Genomic DNA, 25,169 nt, shown 5'->3' on the forward strand with positions numbered 1-25,169 from the left:
TTTGTTTTCTTTTTTCTATTTCATCCTCATAAGTGGAGTCATCTATCGAGTTTTTTCTTTTTCGCGCATCATTTGAATCATCCGTATCCATTTTCAAGACAAATCTATAATCAAAAATAAAAATGTAGATTTTACCTGTGCGTATACTAATAGTATTGTACGAGTACACTATTGTAAACATATATGTACCCCACGTGTTTCTCATTTTTTAGATAATTTTATTTAATAACGTGTTGCATTTGTTTATGTACGTATCATGTACGTCATAAAATTTACCAAATAAAAATTCCTCTTGGCTATATCCTCCGCGCGGGTGTCGGCTGGGCAATGGGTGGCGCTGCCTGCACTGCTGGGGTCTCAAGCGGTCTATGACAAGCTACGTCACGGCAGTGCAGGCAGGCGCCATCTAGCTAAGGCTGATGTACTCCACATCCATCATCACATGTTGGAATACTCTATATGTATCCTCATAGGGCGGTGGAGGCGTGAGTACATCAGCCATTGCCAGTGAGGTACCTGGCGGTAGGTATAAAACGCTAGGGGTAGAGACCCCCGAATAAAAAAACTCAATATGGAGGACAAAAAGGAAGAACTGCGGGCTGGGATATCAGCCCAAACGTCGGTGGGAGACGAGGCTGCTACTACCGGCGGGCACAGCGACTTTTCAAGCTGTGACGCCAGCGGCCACACCTCCACTGCAACGGAAGCAGGTTGCGGTGGTTGTAATGCTACTACCAGACCAGCTCTGCAGCGCGCGGGTTCCGCAATCCATGAAGATTCGGACCCAGAAAGCGCTGTGAGCATAAAAATGGACAAAGAAGAAGAGCTTCTTCGCTCTCCGCAGGATTCGACCGAGGGTACCAACTCTGGCAACAAGAGAGGGCCCCGGAAGAAGCCCAGCAAGGAGGGGTTGAAAGCCAAATCGAGGTACAAGGCGGCGGTCGGCATTTGTAACCGACTCGAAGGCAAGTCCAACCTGAGTGAAGAGGAGATGAAAAGGTTGGCTTGGGCCAGAGAGGAGGTAAAAAGCGGCCGAGCGCACTTTGCCTCACGTAGTTGGTGCAGTGCCTCGAACTCAGCATTTCCTAACCGCATCGAGGAGCATATTGCTGAGAAGAGGCAACGGTCGACAGAGAGCGAACCGAAAGCGCCAACAAAAAAAAGAAAGACAAAAGACGAGGCTGAGAAGCCAAAAGTCAAGCGAGCGGACGACAAGCCGACAACGTCCAGAGCAGCGGCGGCAGCCAATGAGGTGCAAAGCGACACTTGATCGTGGCTCTCATTGACCGCAGTAACCCGCTGGGACAGATGTCGCAGGAGCGGTGGAAAGTAGTCGGAATGAAGCTACTAGAAGCGCTCTTCTCGAGGATGGACGCCGATCCTAGCGCACCAATGCCAATGTTTGATGGAGCGGGGTGGCTTGGTGGCGTCAAAATCCTTAAATGTAAGGACGACCCGTCGCTGAACGCTTCCAAACCTGTGGAAGGACGCAAAACTCGAGGTTGTGGTGATACCTCGTGTGGTAGACCCGGAACATGCACTTCGACTGCTACAACGACAAAACCCGGACGTGCCGACCTGTGATTGGAGAGTACTGAGCGTAGCCAAAACTGCAAACGCAGATGGAGGCCAGAGCTACATACTCCAAATCAATAAGGCGGCTGACGACATTTTATATGCCAGATTCGGGAAGATGGCGTGGGGAGTTGGAAGCGTATTCCTTCGCCTCAAAAAGCGCCACCCTGCGGATGTCAATGTAAACACGCTGGAGACGAGTGAAGTAGAAAAAGATCTCGGAATTAAAGAGATAATGGCGACTTCATAAGCCTTGCAGGAGGTGGAGGGGTCACCTGATCAGTACTCTGAGGTTAATGAGCCAGGAGCTGACGGTACTTCAGGTGAACCTCCACAATAGTAAGATCGCATCTACCGAACTCCTTCTCAATCTAGAGAAGGGCGGCTACGACGTGGCTTTAGTCCAGGAACCATGGATAGCATCGGGTAACGTGATCGCTGGACTAAAGTCACCTAACTACACAACATATACCCCGAGCGTCACAAACAATGTAAGAACGGCGGTACTGGTAAGCAAAAAGCTGTATTCCCATGTAAACTTAAATCTCTCCACAGATGACCTGACGGTGGTGGTAAAGGATTGCATGGATGAGCTCATACTCCTTGCATCCTGTTACCTGCCACATGACGGCGAGGCACCGACTGCAGAACTCCAGAGGCTGGTGGCTACATCCAGCAGAAGGAAACAGTCGCTGGTAGTTGGGGCTGACGCTAACGCGCACCACACGATTTGGGGAAGCCGAGATATCAATGCAAGAGGTAAGTCCCTATTAAACTTTATATGAATGAGTAGTCTAGTGATAGCAAACCGGGGGGAGGAACCTACGTATATAGGACCAACCTCGAAAAACGACCTGGACTTTACACTTTACACCAGTGGTGGTACAACGGTGGAGAACTGGAGGGTGCTAAGTACACCGTCATTCTCTGACCATAGATATATACATTTCTCTATTAGAAAGGGGGTTAAAGCTAGACTTGAGGCTAGAAGAAACCCCAGAATTACAAACTGGGTACGTTACCGGCAAATACTGTTTGGTAAAAGACTTAGACCGTGCGTGTTCAACTCTCCACAAGAGTTAGAGGAGGGTGTGAATCTCTTCTGTAGCACTCTTACTAAGGCTTATCATTCCGCTTGTCCTATGCTGCGGCCCAAACGCAAAACGAGACCCCCTTGGAGGAACAAGGAGCTCGAATCGTGTAGACGCAGTGTAAAGAAAATCTTCAACATGGCCAAGCTAGCGGAGAGCGAGGAATGTTGGAATGAATATAAGGATCTGTTAAGAGGCTACAAAAAGTTAATGCGCAGGAGCAAACGACAGTCCTGGAAAAACTTTTGTAGTGGCTTTGAAAGAACAAATGAGGTGGCAAGACTTAGAAAACTGTTATCTAAAAGCCCTCCCTCGCCAGGCCTGGTTAGCAGAAACAACGGAGAATGGACGGAGAATTGCAGGGACTCATTAGAGATTCTAGTTAGCGCACACTTTCCGGGATGCAAGAACCCGGTTAACACTCCACACGAAGGAAATACTGCTGTTATCCTGTCCGAGTGTATAATCACGGAGGATAAAATAGAATGGGCAATCCGCTCCTTCGACTCTTACAAATCTCCCGGTACGGATGGCATCTTTCCAGCCATGCTAAAGAACGCTATGCAGCTGGTCGTGCCGTGGTTGCGAGTGATATTCAGAGGATGTTTAAGGTTTGGTTATGTACCGCACTCATGGAGAGAGGCTAGATTGGTTTTCATACCAAATGCAGGTAAAAACAATCCAACCTACTCGAAAGAGTTCAGGCCCATAAGTCTTACCTCTTTCCTTCTGAAGGCGCTGGAGAAAATACTAGATGCACATATAAGAGACACAGCGCCTCCTGGCAGATTGTCCAAATCGCAACATGCGTATACAAAAGGCAGATCTGTGGAGACTGCACTCCATTCATTGGTATATAACATTGAAAAAGCTCTAGAATACAAGGAATATGCTCTGGGAGCATTCCTGGACATTTCGGGAGCATTCAATAATGTGTCTACGGAATCCATACTGCGAAGTATTGAGTCAATGGGTGTATAGCCTGTCATACAAAGGTGGGTGAAAAACCTCTTGATGTCTAGAAAGATAAAAGCAGAATGGAATGATGCCAGTGTGACCAAGGAAGTCTGTAGAGGTACACCTAAAGGCAGAGTGCTATCTCCACTCTTATGGACATTAGTGGTAAACAAGGTACAAAATACCTGCATGAACGCCCCCTTCGCTAAATGGGACGGAGCTCCCGCTCAAGGACCGTACCAAATACCTAGGGGTAGTCTTGGACACCAAACTTCTGTGGAAGTACAATGTGGAAGAGAGAGTGAGGAAATCCAGTAATGCTCTGTATGCATGCAGGAAGATGCTTGGCACTACCTGGGGCTTTCTCCCACTCTCATGCACTAGTGCTACACAGCAAAAGTGAGACAAATTCTGCTCTACGGGGTTCTGGTATGGTGGACGGGTACCAGAAAATCTACGTATCGGAAGCCGATGGAAAAGGTTCAGCGGCTTGCAGCGCTATGTATAACGGGGGCCCTAAGAACCACCCCAACGGCTGCTCTAGAACGAATATTAAACCTGCCACCTATAGATCTCTTTTCCGAAAGCTGCGCGGCGAAATCGGCGGGTCGACTGATGGCAATAGGTGAATTCACATACAGATCCTTTGGACACAGCTCGGTTGCTAAGAGCAGTCTGACAGGTATCGACTATCTGGTCCCATTCTACAACTGGGAAAGAGGTTTCATGGTAAACATGGAAAAGGATGGTTGGCGCAAGGGCACCGTAACTACACGCAACACCTTAAATATCTATACAGATGGCTCTAAAATGGATGAGGGAGTAGGTGCAGGAATATACTGTCCGGAACTAGGCATAAGACAACCGTTCAAACTGCCGAACCACTGCAGTATATTTCAAGCAGAGGTCTTTGCTATTGGGAAGGCAGCAGAGTTAGCCTCCAGCGCACAAGGTCAATACTCTAAAATTAACATCTACGTAGACAGACAAGCGGCAATCAAGGCAGTAACATCGTGTCGAATGTCGGCCAAAAGTGTCCTGAGCAGCAGGGCAGCAGTGGTGAGGGTCGCCAGAAATATGAGGCTACACTTCTACTGGGTGCCAGGCCATAAAGGCATCGAGGGCAACGAAATCGTAGACGGGATTGCCAAGAGTGGTGTAAAGCTGTCACCCGGAAACTTGATCAACATCGCTAAACCCATGCACATTCTATACGATGACATAGACAGGGGTATGGCAAGAAGAATCATATCTCGCTGGAAGGATCTGCCGGGGTGTAAAACTGCAAATGTCATGTGCAAAGCGGTAGATCAAAAATATACAAGGTTCCTACTGGAGCTCGATAGAAAGGGCTGTAGGACCATGGTTGGCATTCTTACCGGTCACAGCCTTGTAGCGGCGCATGCCTACAAAATGGGTCTTTGGTTTACGAAAAGTTTTATTACTCAACGTATTTTTTATATAGCAGTTCCCTCGCGAAAATTCAGTTAAGCTTCTTTCGTAATATTATTTCAAACGTCGTTAAACTATTTTCGTCTAATTATTATGTTTGTATATCCACTGGCCTTGTCGTATTAAAGTAAATGAAAACTCTTGACAACAAACAGTCGAGAGTATTCATTTACTTTATTTTTATCTAATATTTTCAGCAACTTGACTAAAATATGCAAATCAGCAACTTGACGAAAGAGGAAACGTTACTTATAAATACAACTTTAATTCTATGCGAATTAACTGCAACGAAAAAATTACTCCTTCATTTAAAGCACATATAAGGAAAACCATGATTTTCTTCTTATAAATTGACACTGTAAAGTGCCAATTTATAGTAATTACCGCATTATTTGCACAATTGACCCTCGGCAATATAATTGCTATTTGCAAAGGCACAAAAATTAATTAATTTACAAAAATGGAACTGAATAATCGCAAAGAGCAAAACATTGCCCTACACTTTTAAAAATATCATTTAACTCTGAGTTTAGGGGGTGTTTTAACGAATGCTCATGCAAAGAGCGCGTATAGTATACACATATTCCATAGTCCATATTAAAATTAGAAACTATGCTAATATACAACATTTTTAACATTATTAACCTTTGTGAAATTGTAGAGAAGAAAAGAAGAAAACCGGCCCATCGGGGGGCAGTCCACCACCGACGTGGAAATATTTTGATGCGGTGCATCAAATCATCGGACTGACTGCAGCCAATAATGCACAAATTTATGAATCATTAACTGTGGTAAGCTTAAATTTCATCTTTTTATTTCTTTATCGTATTAACTTAAAACAATTTTTTCTTTAGGACATATCGTCATCAACATCTTTCCTACTGAAGGCGCTGGAGAAAATACTAGATGCACATATAAGAGACACAGCGCCTCCTGGCAGATTGTCCAAATCGCAACATGCGTATACAAAAGGCAGATCTGTGGAGACTGCACTCCATTCATTGGTATATAACATTGAAAAAGCTGTAGAATACAAGGAATATGCTCTGGGAGCATTCCTGGACATTTCGGGAGCATTCAATAATGTGTCTACGGAATCCATACTGCGAAGTATTGAGTCAATGGGTGTATAGCCTTTCATACAAAGGTGGGTGAAAAACCTCTTGATGTCTAGAAAGATAAAAGCAGAATGGAATGATGCCAGTGTGACCAAGGAAGTCTGTAGAGGTACACCTAAAGGCAGAGTGCTATCTCCACTCTTATGGACATTAGTGGTAAACAACTTACTAAAACAGTTTGAAAACAAAGCTCCCAAGATAACAGCGTATGCGGATGACATCACCATCTTAATAACGGGAAAATGTCTGCACACTGTCAGCAGTATAATGACCAGCACTCTCAGCACTGTCAATAACTGGGCAACGCAAGCGGGAATGGGGCTCAATGCGGAAAAGACAGACTTTCTGGTGTTTACTAGAAGGTACAAAATACCTGCATGAACGCCCCCTTCGCTAAATGGGACGGAGCTCCCGCTCAAGGACCGTACCAAATACCTAGGGGTAGTCTTGGACACCAAACTTCTGTGGAAGTACAATGTGGAAGAGAGAGTGAGGAAATCCAGTAATGCTCTGTATGCATGCAGGAAGATGCTTGGCACTACCTGGGGCTTTCTCCCACTCTCATGCACTAGTGCTACACAGCAAAAGTGAGATCAATTCTGCTCTACGGGGTTCTGGTATGGTGGACGGGTACCAGAAAATCTACGTATCGGAAGCCGATGGAAAAGGTTCAGCGGCTTGCAGCGCTATGTATAACGGGGGCCCTAAGAACCACCCCAACGGCTGCTCTAGAACGAATATTAAACCTGCCACCTATAGATCTCTTTGCCGAAAGCTGCGCGGCGAAATCGGCGGGTCGACTGATGGCAATAGGTGAATTCACATACAGATCCTTTGGACACAGCTCGGTTGCTAAGAGCAGTCTGATAGGTATCGACTATCTGGTCCCATTCTACAACTGGGAAAGAGGTTTCATGGTAAACATGGAAAAGGATGGTTGGCGCAAGGGCACCGTAACTACACGCAACACCTTAAATATCTATACAGATGGCTCTAAAATGGATGAGGGAGTAGGTGCAGGAATATACTGTCCGGAACTAGGCATAAGACAACCGTTCAAACTGCCGAACCACTGCAGTATATTTCAAGCAGAGGTCTTTGCTATTGGGAAGGCAGCAGAGTTAGCCTCCAGCGCACAAGGTCAATACTCTAAAATTAACATCTACGTAGACAGACAAGCGGCAATCAAGGCAGTAACATCGTGTCGAATATCGGCCAAAAGTGTCCTGAGCAGCAGGGCAGCAGTGGTGAGGGTCGCCAGAAATATGAGGCTACACTTCTACTGGGTGCCAGGCCATAAAGGCATCGAGGGCAACGAAATCGTAGACGGGATTGCCAAGAGTGGTGTAAAGCTGTCACCCGGAAACTTGATCAACATCGCTAAACCCATGCACATTCTATACGATGACATAGACAGGGTGTAAAACTGCAAAGGTCATGTGCAAAGCGGTAGATCAAAAATATACAAGGTTCCTACTGGAGCTCGATAGAAAGGGCTGTAGGACCATGGTTGGCATTCTTACCGGTCACAGCCTTGTAGCGGCGCATGCCTACAAAATGGGTCTTTGGTTTACGAAAAGTTTTATTACTCAACGTATTTTTTATATAGCAGTTCCCTCGCGAAAATTCAGTTAAGCTTCTTTCGTAATATTATTTCAAACGTCGTTAAACTATTTTTTAATGGAACTGAATAATCGCAAAGAGCAAAACATTGCCCTACACTTTTAAAAATATCATTTAACTCTGAGTTTAGGGGGTGTTTTAACGAATGCTCATGCAAAGAGCGCGTATAGTATACACATATTCCATAGTCCATATTAAAATTAGAAACTATGCTAATATACAACATTTTTAACATTATTAACCTTTGTGAAATTGTAGAGAAGAAAAGAAGAAAACCGGCCCATCAGGTACTGAAGGCATAAAAATTATTTCGTTATTTTCCTTAAAAATACGAGCGTGTTCATGTAATTTCTTAAGTGAACTCCTCTCAAATATGTACGAGTCATTATTTCTCCCAGTGGATCCTATGTTTATGTACATGAACTTTGATATGCAAGTTATAAAATATGTAAACACATGTGTATGAGAATCAATACACTCACAAATTTACCTGTGATCACAGCTTGCCAACAAAATGACTGAATGCCAGCCTTTATAATTGTAGTAGTCTATGGCTTCCTCTTTTTTGGGCTGGACTTCGATGTGGCAGCCATCTACAGCACCAAAGCATTGTAGGAACCCCATCAGTTTGACACCTTCTACAATTCTTCTTAATTCTTGCGGATGTGGCGAGTATGCATTAATGCAATCCGCAAGAGTACCACATACTTCATGACAAAAATCGATCACAATTTCACCAACTGTGCTGCTCCCAACGCCAAACAAACTAGCAACAGTCCTATACTCCACTGCCGAACATAAAGAAAAGAGCTACTCTTTTTTCAAGTGGGATACAGCGCCTCATGTTGCTATCCATTTTTCCAATACCTTTACCTTTTCGCACATATTCTTGAATGCCCTTCTATCTTGCCGAAAACTTTCTTTGGACCTTGAGTCATTCATGGTTGGGACATCGTTCTCCCAAAATATACCACCTCGACCCTTAAAATACGCAGTTTTTGATTTCAATCCCAAATTGAAATAACTATTTACTTACGAATTTCCAAATATGTCGATGGTGCGACTGAGCGATTACAAGTCCAGCTTGTATGATTTCGTTTAAATCTACTATTGACGCATTCTAAAGGGCATTATTGTCGGACCTCGACATATATGTACGTAGTCGAACGCATCGTTACGCTTTCGCGTTCCCATCCACAAGATATGTAGCTTCAGCTTTACCCGCTTAATCTCCTACATGTTTTTTCATTGGAGAATGCGTATATGGCGAACTTTTTTTAGACAGATCTAACACGCGCTTGTGTCGTGTATTGAATATCAAAGTCATCAGAATCTTATCAATTCTTGCCCTGATATCCTCATTTTCGAAGAAATCGTTAAGATGTGGGTGTAGGTTTAAAACACGGTGATTTCCTTTCTTACAAGACGGTACAAGCACATCCAAGACAAACTGAAAGAGTTCACCCGGACAATAAATTATATGTGAGTCTAATTGAATAAGAACCCTAGAGTTATCATAACAGTTGTATCAAAATTTTCTTTATTTAGCTTTGTTAATGCTTACATGCATTCGATATCTACAACCTATATAAGTAACCATCATCTATAGGAAAACAGTTCCAGTGAAACCGTATATACGGATATAAGTAAACCATAGATAAATCACACCAGGGAGGGGCATATTTGATTGTACACACACACGCACAAGGTTATGTTGAAAATTACTAAAAGAGAAAGATTAGTGAGTTACTAATGAAAATCATCAAAAACACTAAATTTTACAGAAGAAATGAAATTCGGTGCATGATATTTTTTCGACATCCTGATATTACCAATGCAAAATGGTCGAAATCGGTTCACAACCATGCCTACTTCCCATATAATACAATTTTGAATTCAATTTGATTCGTTCAATTTATAATATAATACATCGGGAACCAAGGAAGATAGCGGAATAAAACTTTACACAAATAATGTATAGGGTATAAAATAAAGTTGAACTTCCCTAACTCGAATCGCCATAATCCACAAAAGGACTTTGAGTTAGAGAGACTTCTGAGTTATGGAAGGTAATTTGTATGAAATTTGACTTCTATTGGCTCTCTTGAATGGACAGAACTTCGAGTTATAGACGTTTGAGTTATGTAAGTTTAACTGTACCTTGGTGGTGAAAATTAGTAAAATCGATTTTTTTTCAGTTTTCAACATAATCTTTGTATTCGATTTCACCCATTTTAATACAATGCCCCCTTTCCAAAATAAAAATACATTCATTTTCGGCTGACGTAATTTTATAGGCGTGGCTGTGGTCCGATTTCGAACTTCTGCAATACCAGTCATGGTGCCAAGAAGAATATGTACCAAATTTCATTGAGTGTCTTAATTTTTACTCAAGTTATCGCTTGCATGGACCGACAGTCAGACACAGACTTCGGAATTCAAATTTTATCGTCATCGTGATCCCTGTGGTATATATTAATTATTTGTATATACAATTTGTTCAATTAAAAGAATCTCGTTTAAATGAACAGTTTGTTCAATTACAGGAATCACGCTTATTTGGAGCATTTGGTGAATTAATCGATTACGTAGGAATCAAAATTTGAAAGTGTTTTTGTCTTATTAAATAGCACAATATTAAAATATTATCCAAAAACATGAAACCGATATGATTAAAATTTCAAGAAAGGAAAACTTTAAATGGATTTTTCTCAAAACTCGAATTTTGAAGTCAGTGGACACGATTTCTTGAAAAGTTACAACTATTTTTCGAGTCAGTATATGGCGAAAATTTGACCACCAAAGTTAGTTTTATTGTTCAAAATCTATCAAGAATTCCAATAATGAGTTATCATGTCCACGGCAAGAACCTCTTTTTTACACTTTATGGAAGACGAGGTACAAACGGCTAAGCTACTACTGTTTAAATATGTATCTTTAATATGCTGAATGAAATATATGATTGTATACATTAAAATAAAACTTTTAAATATACTCATGTTTTCAACCTCTTAAACCCACCTAACCGCTTAAAGGAAACTACATACATATGTACTTACATAGGTATCTATGAATCTATTTATGTACATATCGCTCATTTACTCATAAGTCAAATGTGTCGTTTTTGTTGAAAAAAGCAATATAAAACCGAGTGGGGTTCCACTCCGGGAGTGCAGGCAGAAGTGAAAACTTAAACTTATGGCGCGTTGGGCACTTTTTTGGGTGAGCATTTTTAGGTGCGCTCGCGACATGAGAAATTGTACATAAAAAATCAAGTTTATCAAAGCAATGTGGGCACTTTTTGAATGGACATGAAGTATAATAACGTAGAAACTATATTCGAAGGAAGTGGTTTTATTTAAATGATTAAATATTAGTAAACAGTAAATACAAAATTTATCAATTCTCATCCATAATTTCAACAACTAAATCTTCTAAAAATAAATTCTTCTAAAACTGAAACGATAAGTCTATGGTAACTAAAGTATGAAATGAACAATTTTGATTTAAATCTATTTATATATCTTGTGAATACTGTATCAATAGTAGTTTTGTATTTTGTTGTGCTAAGATTTCGATCATTGGACATCGTTAAATCAAATTCTTCATATAAAAATTCAATTATTGGGTCCAACAACGTACCATTTTTTCTGATAAGCCCAAAGTTGATAGAAACATTTGCCGACAAACTTGCATTCGATTTGTATTGTGCTTTAGAAAATAATATTTAGTGTTGGAGCGTTTGGAATTTTCAACAGTTACACGTTGTGTTTTGGAACATTCAATGAGGTTTGTTACATATAATTTTTTTTCATTCCACGACATTATCCAGAACGAGTCAAAAATTTCTTTACGAGTATCTTCTGTAAAATGGGAGCAAAATCGAATGGAAATTTTCTCACAGAACTTCGACTTACACGCATCTTTCATTTCTCTGGGCTTTCTATAGCTTATATTTCCTTTAGATAAACCTTGATATTTCTGTCCTGCCATACGTTTTTGCTGGTTATTAACTCTCACATTTTTTGTAGTATTACTCGCATTTCTGGTTGCACCACTTGCCAAATTATTTTCCGACATATTTTCACTATCCGAATTCATATTAATGATATGTAATTTATTTGCTTAAAATTTGAACAATTCAATTATAGTTAAACACTGAGATCGTTAAAAAAACACGTGTACTGTTTACTAAAAACTTTAATTGTGTTTACTACAAAGCAAAACGGTGTAATGGGACAAGGCCGTGTTTGTATTGTGTGGTGTTTGTTGTTGTGTGTAGTTAGGGCTCTTTGCATTTATCAAAACGAACACTTTGTAGTAAGGGCCTTTTGTATTTCGTTAATAAAACAACAATTTTTAATCGTATGTCTCTGTAATTTTGTATGAATATGTAGTTTTAATAAATATATTATAATCAATCAAAAAACCCATTTTGATTTTTTTGTTAATTAGGGCCGTTTGCATTTTAGCTAACGATATGCAAGTTATAAAAAATGTAAACACATGTGTATGAGAATCAAAACACTCACAAATTTACCTGTGATCACAGCTTGCCAACAAAATGACTGAATGCCAGCCTTTATAATTGTAGTAGTCTATGGCTTCCTCTTTTTTGGGCTGGACTTCGATGTGGCAGCCATCTACAGCACCAAAGCATTGTAGGAACCCCATCAGTTTGACACCTTCTACAATTCTTCTTAATTCTTGCGGATGTGGCGAGTATGCATTAATGCAATCCGCAAGAGTACCACATACTTCATGACAAAAATCGATCACAATTTCACCAACTGTGCTGCTCCCAACGCCAAACAAACTAGCAACAGTCCTATACTCCACTGCCGAACATAAAGAAAAGAGCTACTCTTTTTTCAAGTGGGATACAGCGCCTCATGTTGCTATCTATTTTTCCAATACTCTTTACCTTTTCGCACATATTCTTGAATGCCCTTCTATCTTGCCGAAAACTTTCTTTGGACCTTGAGTCATTCATGGTTGGGACATCGTGCTCCCAAAATATACCACCTCGACCCTTAAAATACGCAGTTTTTGATTTCAATCCCAAATTGAAATAACTATTTACTTACGAATTTCCAAATATGTCGATGGTGCGACTGAGCGATTACAAGTCCAGCTTGTATGATTTCGTTTAAATCTACTATTGACGCATTCTAAAGGGCATTATTGTCGGACCTCGACATATATGTACGCAGTCGAACGCATCGTTACGCTTTCGCGTTCCCATCCACAAGATATGTAGCTTCAGCTTTACCCGCTTAATCTCCTACATGTTTATTCATTGGAGAATGCGTATATGGCGAAATTTTTTTAGACAGATCTAACACGCGCTTGTGTCGTGTATTGAATATCAAAGTCATCAGAATCTTATCAATTCTTGCCCTGATATCCTCATTTTCGAAGAAATCGTTAAGATGTGGGTGTAGGTTTAAAACACGGTGATTTCCTTTCTTACAAGACGGTACAAGCACATCCAAGACAAACTGAAAGAGTTCACCCGGACAATAAATTATATGTCAGTCTAATTGAATAAGAACCCTAGAGTTATCATAACAGTTGTATCAAAATTTTCTTTATTTAGCTTTGTTAATGCTTACATGCATTCGATATCTACAACCTATATAAGTAACCATTATCTATAGGAAAACAGTTCCAGTGAAACCGTATATACTGATATAAGTAAACCATAGATAAATCACACCAGGGAGGGGCATATTTGATTGTACACACACACCCACAAGGTTATGTTGAAAATTACTAAAAGAGAAAGATTAGTGAGTTACTAATGAAAATCATCAAAAACACTAAATTTTACAGAAGAAATGAAATTCGGTGCATGATATTTTTTCGACATCCTGATATTACCAATGGAAAATGGTCGAAATCGGTTCACAACCAAGCCTACTTCCCATATAATACAATTTTGAATTCAATTTGATTCGTTCAATTTATAATATAATACATCGGGAACCAAGGAAGATTGCGGAATAAAACTTTACACAAATAATGTATAGGGTATAAAATAAAGTTGAACTTCCCTAACTCGAATCGCCATAATCCACAAAAGGACTTTGAGTTAGAGAGACTTCTGAGTTATGGAAGGTAATTTGTATGAATGGACAGAACTTCGAGTTATAGACGTTTGAGTTATGTAAGTTTAACTGTACCTTGGTGGTGAAAATTAGTAAAATCGATTTTTTTTCAGTTTTCAACATAATCTTTGTATTCGATTTCACCCATTTTAATACAATGCCCCCTTTCCAAAATAAAAATACATTCATTTTCGGCTGACGTAATTTTATAGGCGTGGCTGTGGTCCGATTTCGAACTTCTGCAATACCAGTCATGGTGCCAAGAAGAATATGTACCAAATTTCATTGAGTGTCTTAATTTTTACTCAAGTTATCGCTTGCATGGACCGACAGTCAGACACAGAAACATTCGGAATTCAAATTTTATCGTCATCGTGATCCCTGTGGTATATATTAATTATTTGTATATACAATTTGTTCAATTAAAAGAATCTCGTTTAAATGAACAGTTTGTTCAATTACAGGAATCACGCTTATTTGGAGCATTTGGTGAATTAATCGATTACGTAGGAATCAAAATTTGAAAGTGTTTTTGTCTTATTAAATAGCACAATATTAAAATATTATCCAAAAACATGAAACCGATATGATTAAAATTTCAAGAAAGTAAAACTTTAAATGGATTTATCTCAAAACTCGAATTTTGAAGTCAGTGGACACGAGTTTTGAAAAGTTACAACTATTTTTCGAGTCAGTATATGGCGAAAATTTGACCACCAAAGTTAGTTTTATTGTTCAAAATCTATCAAGAATTCCAATAATGAGTTATCATGTCCACGGCAAGAACCTCTTTTTTTACACTTTATGGAAGACGAGGTACAAACGGCTAATCTACTACTGTTTAAATATGTATCTTTAATATGCTGAATGAAATATATGATTGTATACATTAAAATAAAACTTTTAAATATACTCATGTTTTCAACCTCTTAAACCCACCTAACCGCTTAAAGGAAACTACATACATATGTACTTACATAGGTATCTATGAATCTATTTATGTACATATCGCTCATTTACTCATAAGTCAAATGTGTCGCTTTTGCTGAAAAAAGCAATATAAAACCGAGTGGGGTTCCACTCCGGGAGTGCAGGCAGAAGTGAAAACTTAAACTTATGGCGCGTTGGGCACTTTTTTGGGTGAGCATTTTTAGGTGCGCTCGCGACATGAGAAATTGTACATAAAAAATCAAGTTTATCAAAGCAATGTGGGCACTTTTTGAATGGGCATGAAGTATAATAACGTAGAAACTATATTCGAAGGAAGTGGTTTTATTTAAATGATTAAATATTAGTAAACAGTAAATACAAAATTTATCAATTCTCATCCATAATTTCAACAACACTTACATCATCATTATCATCATTATCAGCATTTTCATCATTATTATCAGGATTTTCATCAAATTCTAAAACTGAAACAATAAGTCTATGGTAACTAAAGTATGAAATGAACAATTTTGATTTAAATCTATTTATATATCTTGTGAATACAGTATCAATAGTAGTTTTGTATTTTGTTGTGCTAAGATTTCGATCATTGGACATCGTTAAATCAAATTCTTCATATAAAAATTCAATTAATGATGGATTTTTGACATTTGCAAAGTTTATGTTGAAATCTCCACTCAAAATCATAGGATAATGATCAAATCTTCTCTTAATTTTCATCATAAATAGTGCGGAAGCAGCTTTAGAATAATTGAATAAATTTGAATACAAGAACTCTCGTATTGCCTATAAAGACTGTTTTGGTAAAATATAAACGGCAGCCATTATTATTGTTTGTGCATTAGAATGGCATTGGGAAATACATATATCACCAATATTCGAAACATTAGTGCTAAACATACTGGTATATCTCGCATGCACTTCCATATGATCTGTAGAAAATGTGGCCATAGTATTATCGGACCGATGATAAATAGCCATCCCACCTGCTGGACGATTGTCTCTTTTGAAATTTGCTATGAAGTTCAAATTTGGAATGTCAATGGTTTCTTCGTTATTTACATGAGTTTCTGATAATATTAACACACTCATTTTCTCAACGAGAGCATCAAGTGATAGGTCATGTACATGTCGTCGTAAGCTTTGACAATTGAATGAAAATATAGATAACCCTTTGTTTTGTAGAAATTAAATCAATAAATGTCGTATGAAATATTTAAATAAATAAATTTAATATTTCTTTATTAATATTCATTTATAAAATAAATATAAAAACTCTCAATCTTGTCTGTCGCGAGCGCACGAACGAATTCCCATGCAAAGACTGCGTATAGTATACATATATTATAATAATACACGCGGTGTATATCAGAGAACTGCAATTATTCCATTTTTAGAGTCATTGGTTGAGTAACATAAAAAATAGTATTAGTGCATATAAGTCAATACTCATCAAACACTAATATTCACTAAAACACATTTACGCACAGCACACAAAGCGAGAGTATGAATAATGAGTAAGTTTCTCTTGATACGTTTCGTTGAAGGGCTCAATTGTCTCAGGAGATAATAATTCAGTCAAGCTAATCCAAAATGAGCCATACCACCAAAAAACACCAAGAGTATAGCTGAATGAATAAAGAGATACGAATATGATCAAAGTAAAACTGACGAAGACTGTGCCGCTAGGCAAATGTGGCCTGTGGGAATTGACTAACGATGTGTTTTGTTCGTTGATATTGTGTATTACATTTAATGTTTTAAGTTATTTAATGACATTAAAGTTAATACTTTTAGGTTCTAATATATTTATTTTAATATTAATATATTGAAAATGAATAAAGACGCACGAAAATGCATATTCAATGAATTAATGAAAAATTTAATCTAATAAAATTCTCACTGGGTATCTTAACTTTCGTGCTCAGCTACGAAGTCACAATTCCACTGGTTTCGATCAGTGTACCGAACTCATTCAAGTTTATTTTCATCGTGACCAATGAATAAGTGAGTAAAATCTAATTGTTACTATACACTCGTTTGAATCATAAATTGACGGCACATATAAGTGTAGAATGTACTATGAGTTTTTTTTGGTTTCGTGGAAATGAGTCTTATTCATTTTTGATATTAGCATTAGTCCTCATCTGCACTAATTTGTTTGGCTCAAGAGTTAGTCCCCTAATTTCATTAGTACTCAATCTGGTGCATATCTATAAAAACTCTCGTCTGTCGCGAAAACGGCTGAAAATGCTCACCCACAAAAGTGCCTAACGCGCCATAAGAAGTTTTCACTTCAAAAATTTAATTAATTTTTCACCAATATCGTTGTAATACAAAATGTGTCGTTCTTTCTGAAAATAAAATCAAATTCAACTTTTCACAATATGTGTTGGAACACAAAATATGTCGTTATTTCGTAAAAAAATTTATAACAAATTCTGGCACAACTGAGAAGTGGCGTTATTGTGGTTAAAAACTAATGAAACAAGTTTAAGAACGGCACATTCTTATATCACGGTTTATTTTCCTAAGCATCAGAATGAAATTTTTATACAATATGGACGATGAAATTGCGCACATTTCTGCATACTCAACTCAAAAATCGTGTTTTTTGAGTTATGACACTATTCAAGTAAATGAGCGATATGTATGTACATACTAGCTGACCTGGCGAACTTCGCAGCGCCTTAAATTTGATGCACTACTTTATTTTGTATAGCTGAGCTATCTTATAACTATATGCGTATCTATTCAATTTGAACTGGAATCTATAATATCCTCTATATAAAAATGAATACCTATTTCCCTGGTCTCGTCATACCTAAAAATGACTTTACTAATTTTGTTAAACAAAAAACAAAATATATATTTTCATAATAGTGTTTATTCCGTAGGGTTCAATAATTTCACTTATATTTTTACAAATCGCTATTGAACAACTGGGCATTTTGAAGTAAACACTGAGCTCAAAATCACGCGCGCTCTAGAAAGCTCTAGCCTCTATACCATTCACTGCTTCTCTCTATTCTAATGCTTTTTTTATGTTCTGGAGCGTAAATAAATAATGTTGATGGTTTTCCGACACGGGAACAGACGACATATAATTGGCCATGTTAAAAACATTGATTTTCTAGGTTGATGCCACATACACTTAGTCACTACCCTTGCGATTTATTTATTGACATTGCAAATGCAAGCCGCACTGGAAACCATAAACGTTTAAAACTGAATGGCATATCGTTCGGTATTATAGGGATGCGTGGTATTAAAACATCTTCACCTTCGTACTTCCCTTTCAAAATTGTGGCTTCGATGACGTTGTTCAATAAAATCTTCTCCGCAAGCCGGGTGCCATTACACAGACGTGGCTGGTCTATGTTCCGTAACATAATAATTGGGGTACTCACAAGGTCTCTTAAAGCATCGTAAAATCATAAAATCATAAGTTTTTATGCTAGTGTAAAAAATTTGTTGTTGGATTGCATACTAAAATAAGTTTACGCAAATACAACTCTGAACGCTATGTATTCGGTTCGTCATAACTGATCAGCTGATTTCTGTTTACATCAGTTTGCTTTTGCGTTGTGGTTACATTTGCATTTAAATTTAAATTTCTTTCAAATTTCTTTTGTCGAGGGTTTTCGGAATAATGGAGCAATATAATGTTATACAGGTAATATAAAAATTCATAACAAATACAATTTAACTAATTAAATGCGCTTTTAGACAAAAGCAAAACGGGTGCGTTCCAACCCAACCAGAAAGTGGCTGTTTGATGAAGAAAAGGCGTTGATTGAATTTTTGACACAAAACAGGGATTTTGAGGTAAATCTATTAATTAAAATACAACTTAGAAGTAATCTATTATAATTTTATTTATAGAAGCCAACGTCTCAAATGGATTATAGACGATTTTCAAAGGAGAGCAACATTGCAGTGGACTGGAAGCTGACACGCGCGAAGGTTCGTTATATGCGTAGAACATATAACAAAGCAAAAGCATGGGAAGGCTCGACAGGTGCAGGGAGTATGGAAGGCGAAACTATGAAGGGTAAGATTTTGATTTGCAAATAAAATAAAATTTTCACGGTTTCTCCGTGCGTATAGAATTGAAGCAAATAGTATTGAGGACAATTGCGAATTTGTGTAAATGGTTCAAACCATAAAATGAAGCGGAATGACTAGTAAATCGCATCAGAACTTGTGAATTTAAATGTTATTCATTCTTCTAGTGGTACTTAGTATAACTAGACATTTTTATTTCAGCCACTTTACTTAAAATGTGTACGTTTTTTTATGAAATGGAAGAAATTTTCGGCAGTAGAGTGGTTGAGTCAGCAGTAATAAATGACAGTTTGGAGAACAACGAAAACAATTCTGAAGTAGACCTCAACGAGTCAGCGTCTTCTGCGGCTGTATGCGAAGGCGAATGCATTGATAAGACAATTCGAAAAGGAATATATTCCAGAACTGCGGCATCAGATATTCTGCAATTTCAGTCTGAAATGATACAGCTGAAAAAGCAGAACATGGAGCAAGAAATGAGTTTTAAGGAGAAAGAGTTGGAATTAAGAGAAAGGGAATTGAGGATTAAAGAAAAAGAAGTGGAGTTAAGGGAAAAGCAAGAATTATTACTAAAAGACAAAGAAATGGAGATGAAAGTAAAAGAATTGGAAAGTAATGAAAAGCTAAAAATAATGGAAATACAAATGAAAGAAAGATTGGCAATGGAAGAATTGAAATACAAATACAAATAAGTGGAAGAATTGGAAGAAGTGGTGTAAGAGAATTTTAAATTTCCTGAAATGAATTAATGTACCTGAATTTTATTTTTTATAATTACTTTTTATGTTAATTTTTAAATAAAAAAAACACATTTTTATTTATGAATCCTTATACTAATGAATAGTAAATATACGTTTAAATAATGATGTATTTTAAGTTAATCTATGATTTTGAATGAAGTCAAGAAGGCTAGATCTTGTGTTACTTCCTGGTGGTATGCTATATTGAGGTGGGTTAATTTCAACGCTTTCTTCGTTTTCAGTTTGGTAATTGATTAGCATGTTATGGAGAATGCAGCATACCATGATCCACTCATTGCATTCTTTTTTATTTTGCTAATGTATCATTCTAAACTTCAATTCCTTCAAGCTACCGAATTTTTCTATTAAAATGCCAAAACAATTCTCAATTCGCACACGATATTTTGAAAAGTACTTATTGAAACTTTCTCTTTCTTCCGTAGTGTAGTCCGTACTATTTTGCCTGAACGGTGTCAATAAAAATTCCTTGAATGGATAGGCGCTATCTCCAGCAATCCACTGAGAGTCAGATAAAAATCGTTGAGGATGTTTTGCAAGAGGGCTATTCAAGAAGATTTTGGCGTCATGAACACTTCCAGGGTATCCTATTGTGACTTGTCTTATTCGTAGCCTATAGTCACAAACAGCTTGCATTTTAATAGCATATTGGCGTTTTCGTGAATAAAAAAGTTCATGTTTTTTGGCGGGCGCTTCAGCCAACTTTAATTCGGATCCATCAATATATCCTATACAACCTGGCATCTCTTTCCGCGTTGCAGTAACAATTTCCAACCGTTCATTTTCATTTGGCCAAAACAGAAACTTCTCTTTTAATTTCAATATTGCTTTAAATACGCGTTTAGTTATAATTTGTGCCCCCATCACCCACGCCAAACAACGAAGCAACCTTTCGTATAGATAATCCATCTCCGGAAGATCCTAACCTAAATAGCACTATTTTTAATTGTAAATCTAAAGGAAGTTGCGCTCCACTAGAATTTGTGTTAAATACACTATCGTCCTTTATATAATTTAGTATGCGGCGAAATTCGTCCGGGCGAACACGAATCATTTCGTTGAAATGGTTGTCATCAAAGTTCCTAAGTACATTATGTCGCCATTGGGATGACTTTGGTATTCCGAGATGAACACTTCTACGAGTGTTTAATAAACAAAGTAAACTCAATGAAAAATTTTCAAACATTTCGTCCGCATCTTCGTCGTCGCCTGGAAATTAATTTTTACGTAAATAAATATCAAAGTGAGACTTGCTTATAATGGTAAAACTCACTTGAGTCAAGTATCATCAGGTTTAATGCCTGATTCTTGCACAGCGCATCCATTGTTTTAAAATTTTCACCTCTCCTTGGCATTTCGACTACGAAATACTTATTTTTGCGAATATTGTACTTTATGTTTTTTCAATCAGCTGATTGATAAGTGATTTACGACAACAAATTTATAACGACGTGTTCACAACCAATGTATTTTGTCTTAATTTTTGTTTATGACTTATAACTTTATGACACGTTGTGAGTACCCCAAATAACTGATCCGATTTTTAATTGTGGATTATGAGGACATTTCCAGCGAATATAAAAATTCTGATGGATAATTGACAACTTCATCTTCTTTAGTAATGGGATCAACTGATATGTAATTCTTCAATTCGCCAGATATATTCTCTTGAATCTGAAAATTCATTTCATTCACATCAACATTTTTTGCGGCCAATATAACACGTTCGCTTAACCAAACGTGATTTACGTAATTTTGAGCAATGTTTGGGAAAACCATCTCCATGAGTTCGGTCTTTGATTCACAAAATTTACAAAAATTGGTAAGGAATGTAATGTATCCAGATGATGTATCAACAGCAATAATACCATTACCAATATCGAGCAGTTGTTTGCAAAACACTTCTCCAGACTGGTCTTCCTGCAATTCGACTCTCAAGTTTATACTCAACTAAACTACTTATTTAATTAATAATCTACATGAAAACAAAAAAAGTATTAATTACTGTGAAACTATTAGAAACAAAGTAATATACTAAAACAAAAAAATATCTACATATTCAAAAAATTCATACATAACTTTTGTGTATCTTGAACCACTTTCGCAGCGCAAGGAACGGAAGCCCTCAAAGATAAATAATTTCCCCCGTTTTTTACACATTTACCACTGTTTCCTCGCATCCTATCTATATAGCCTATAGCCTTCCTCGATAAATGGACTATCCAACACAAAAAGAATTATTCAATTCGAACCAGTAGTTTCGGAGATTAGCGCGTTCAAACAAACAAACAAACAAACTCTTCAGCTTTATATATTAGTATAGATATATATTTGTTATTCAAATTTATTATTAAAAAATTATACTGTGTTGATTAGAAGATAAGTTTTTTCAACAATATTATTTGGTGAAATTAACCGGGGAAATTTAAAAGAAAAATGATTTTTGATGACATATATTTTGAACCAACCAAGTGGGAAAAGAAATTAACCCAGTCCAATTTTCCGAGAAAATTTACATGTGCTATATTTTTTGCCCGATAACACCGTTCAATTAAACGGGGAAACCAATTAACCATAGGGCCAATTAAACGAAAAGTACTGTATTTGATTACCGAACGCTCACCATGGCTTGGGAGTCTGTCTCTATTTACTGTATTGTAACGGATTTCTTCTCTCTTATCAGAACGGTGTCTTGCTGCCAGTCAGGCAGCCCTTATATAGTCGATTGTAAACGATACATCGGCACTCGAACATTCAGGCAACTACGAATATCGATATCTAGATACATCTGGCAAGTTATCGATTTCGACGGTCAATTCTAGTTTTTTCTGGTGCCATTTTCGCTACAGTATTAATAGGTGTGTTTTATTTGACCAGCAAATTTAGCTATTAGCTTATTTTGTATAGAAGACTTAGCTAACATAATTATGTTGGGTTGTCATAAGCTATCACAGCTCGTAATTGAGCTATAAATAATATTTTTCATAACTGTATTTGAAATTAAATTCAACTCTCTCAGCTATATTCCTGAATTTCTTTTTGTACCATTTAAGTTAGTTGCCAATAAAACGTTCTAGAAAGAAGATACATATTGTTTCATTTCCTCTTAATCGGCTAAGAATCAATTCTCCACTCTCCAACAGGTTATGGGCCCAGGTCACAAGAGTGTTTGCCATAATTAATAAAAAACGAGTGGTAGTGGTTTGTACGCCATCGAAAAACTCGATGATGCGAATTATGTTTCGTGGTCAATCCATATGAAGAGCACTGGTTCATACTGGTTCACTCAGAGTAGTGGGCGGTAGTTAGCGGAAAGCTATCAAAAAGTGAATATTCATCGGTAGAAGAAGTGACGGCATTCGATCTAAAAGATGGCGCTGGCAAGCATATTGTTTTGCATCAAGCCATCGCAAGTTAGCCAGTAGTGAATCATTGTCTGACAGCAGGAGCAGAATGGAATAAGTTGAAGGAGATTCATCAACCCAGTAACCCTGCAAGAAAATTTCGACAGTTACCATCATTAAAAGTTGCAGAAGGTGATATAATTTCAAATCATGTAACTGAATTTTTCGAAGTTCAGGAGAGGTTGTCTGAAATAGGTGTTAACCTTCCAGATGAGGTGGCACCCATAATTTTGTTGGCAAGTTTGCCAAAATAATTCGAAAATTTTGTAGTGGCCATTGAATCACGTGATACATTGCCTACATTGAATGTACTTAAGTTGAAATTGCTCGAAGAGGGTGCTAGACCTAACGGCGAAAAATCCGTTAATTCCGAATCGCACCAGGCGTTAGTTGCGAGAGCTAAGTTCCAGAAAAATCCTAACGGGAGCATCAAAGGTGGCAGCGACGTCAGCAGTAACGCAGAACTTCACTCGTCAAGAAACAGCGAACAAAAAAGGCAACGGGAAGATGTTAGAACTGCGGAAAATTTGGGCAAAATTTTTGCTGCCAACTGTAGAGAACCGCGAAAAGAGTAGAACAGCAAAGAAATAACAAATAGTTAGCTATTCTCGCTTCTGCTTCTTCCTTCAAAATACGTCGTGACGTGACGTGCACACCTCTGTTGTGATCGATCGTTATTTGTAACATACGAAGAGAGAACTGAGAAAATAGAACTCGCTGGTGCAAAATATGTAGAAGCAGAAGGAGTTGGTGAAGTACACATTGAAAGTGATAAATTTTTGTTAAAGCTAAAACACGTTTTGTATGTCCCTCAGTTGCGATGCAATTTTATTTCTGTGAGCAAAGCTTGCGGTCAGGCTCTCTTCGCCTCCCTTTTCAACCAGCCAAGCTTGTGAACGTGGATAAACTGTAGTATTCGAAGAAAAACAAACTTTTGTAAAAGATAGAAAATGAGAAATAATAATTAGAATGCAAGAAGAAGGTGGTTTGTTTATAGTAAATTTACAAACAAACAAGTGCATGTTTACTAATAGCAGAGACAGTGAAGCATGTATATGGCACAATCGTTACGGACATCTAAATTACGGCAGTTTAAATAAAATAGTGAATAAAAAACTGGTATATGGACTAAAAATGAATATATATATTTGGCGTAGGAACCGCTTTAAGCGATTATAGCCGAATCCACCAGAGCGCGCCACTCATTCCTCCTTTTTGCTTTTTGGCGCCAACTGGAAACGCCAAGTTAAGCCAGGTCACTTTGCACTTGGTCTTTCCACCGGAGTGGAGGTCGTCCTCTTCCGCGGCTTTCTCCAGCGGGTACTGCATCGAATACTTTCAGAGCTGGAGTGTTTTCTTCCATCCGTACAACATGGCCTAGCCAGCTGAAAATGAATGCATTAACTAAAAACATTGATTGTGACGTGCGCTAAAAGTTTGTGTAAAGCAGTGTTGTCCAACGTGACTGTGTGCACGTTATGCTTGTGTTGGTTATTAGCGTACATTCGGAAAGCTACGAGCAGACAACACGAATACGGAACAATGCGTACAAATAAGTAAACGTACTTTTTAAAAATTACGGTCAACTAAATTATTTATATTTATTTCTTTATTATATTGCTTAATTCTAATGAGATCAGAAATTTGATTGTTTGATAGTATAGCTGAGAATTTAATTGTAAATAAAATTTTCTTTTGTAATTTTCAAGAAGACTTTTTCGGGCGTCTCCCTCGATATTTACAAGATTTTTGTGACAACGTTCATAATGTCTTTTTATATCATGTTTGCTACAACGCTTTATTATTTTATAACAAATTAAGCATTCTGCATGCTTTTCATTGTTCTCAATAAAAAAATAACATATTTCCCAAATTTGTTGGAACATTTTTAGTGCGTTCTGTTTTCTAGCGTCAACTGATCGCAAAATTCTGCTTTGCTTGCCTACGGAGTTGAATACAGTAGCACAATCGTGCTTTCACAGACACTTGTCGCGACATGTTGATGTGAGGTGTCTGGCTTGTCCGTGCGTTATTGTGCGCATAGGCCGTGGACAACGCTGGT

The 25,169-nt window shown here is 37.7% G+C and overlaps 1 protein-coding gene and 1 long non-coding RNA gene across 2 annotated transcripts; one reads left to right on the plus strand and one right to left on the minus strand.

The window, feature by feature from the left end:
• The first annotated feature begins 17,635 nt into the window (after positions 1-17,635).
• On the plus strand, positions 17,636-19,776 carry LOC105219328 (uncharacterized). The gene is made up of 4 exons (XM_054227838.1): positions 17,636-18,553; positions 18,607-18,705; positions 18,763-18,931; positions 19,147-19,776. The coding sequence occupies exons 1-4, from the start codon at positions 18,530-18,532 to the stop codon at positions 19,635-19,637; spliced, it is 783 nt and encodes a 260-aa protein (XP_054083813.1). The 5' UTR covers positions 17,636-18,529; the 3' UTR covers positions 19,638-19,776.
• A 651-nt stretch (positions 19,777-20,427) lies between these two features.
• On the minus strand, positions 20,428-23,951 carry LOC128920498 (uncharacterized). The gene is made up of 2 exons (XR_008470559.1): positions 20,977-23,951; positions 20,428-20,912 (listed from the first exon to the last, which is right to left on the minus strand). It is a non-coding gene; the product is annotated as an uncharacterized LOC128920498 (long non-coding RNA).
• Between the last annotated feature and the right edge of the window lie 1,218 nt (positions 23,952-25,169).

This window comes from Zeugodacus cucurbitae, chromosome 3 (genome assembly GCF_028554725.1).
Source record: "Zeugodacus cucurbitae isolate PBARC_wt_2022May chromosome 3, idZeuCucr1.2, whole genome shotgun sequence".
NCBI lineage: Eukaryota > Metazoa > Arthropoda > Insecta > Diptera > Tephritidae > Zeugodacus > Zeugodacus cucurbitae.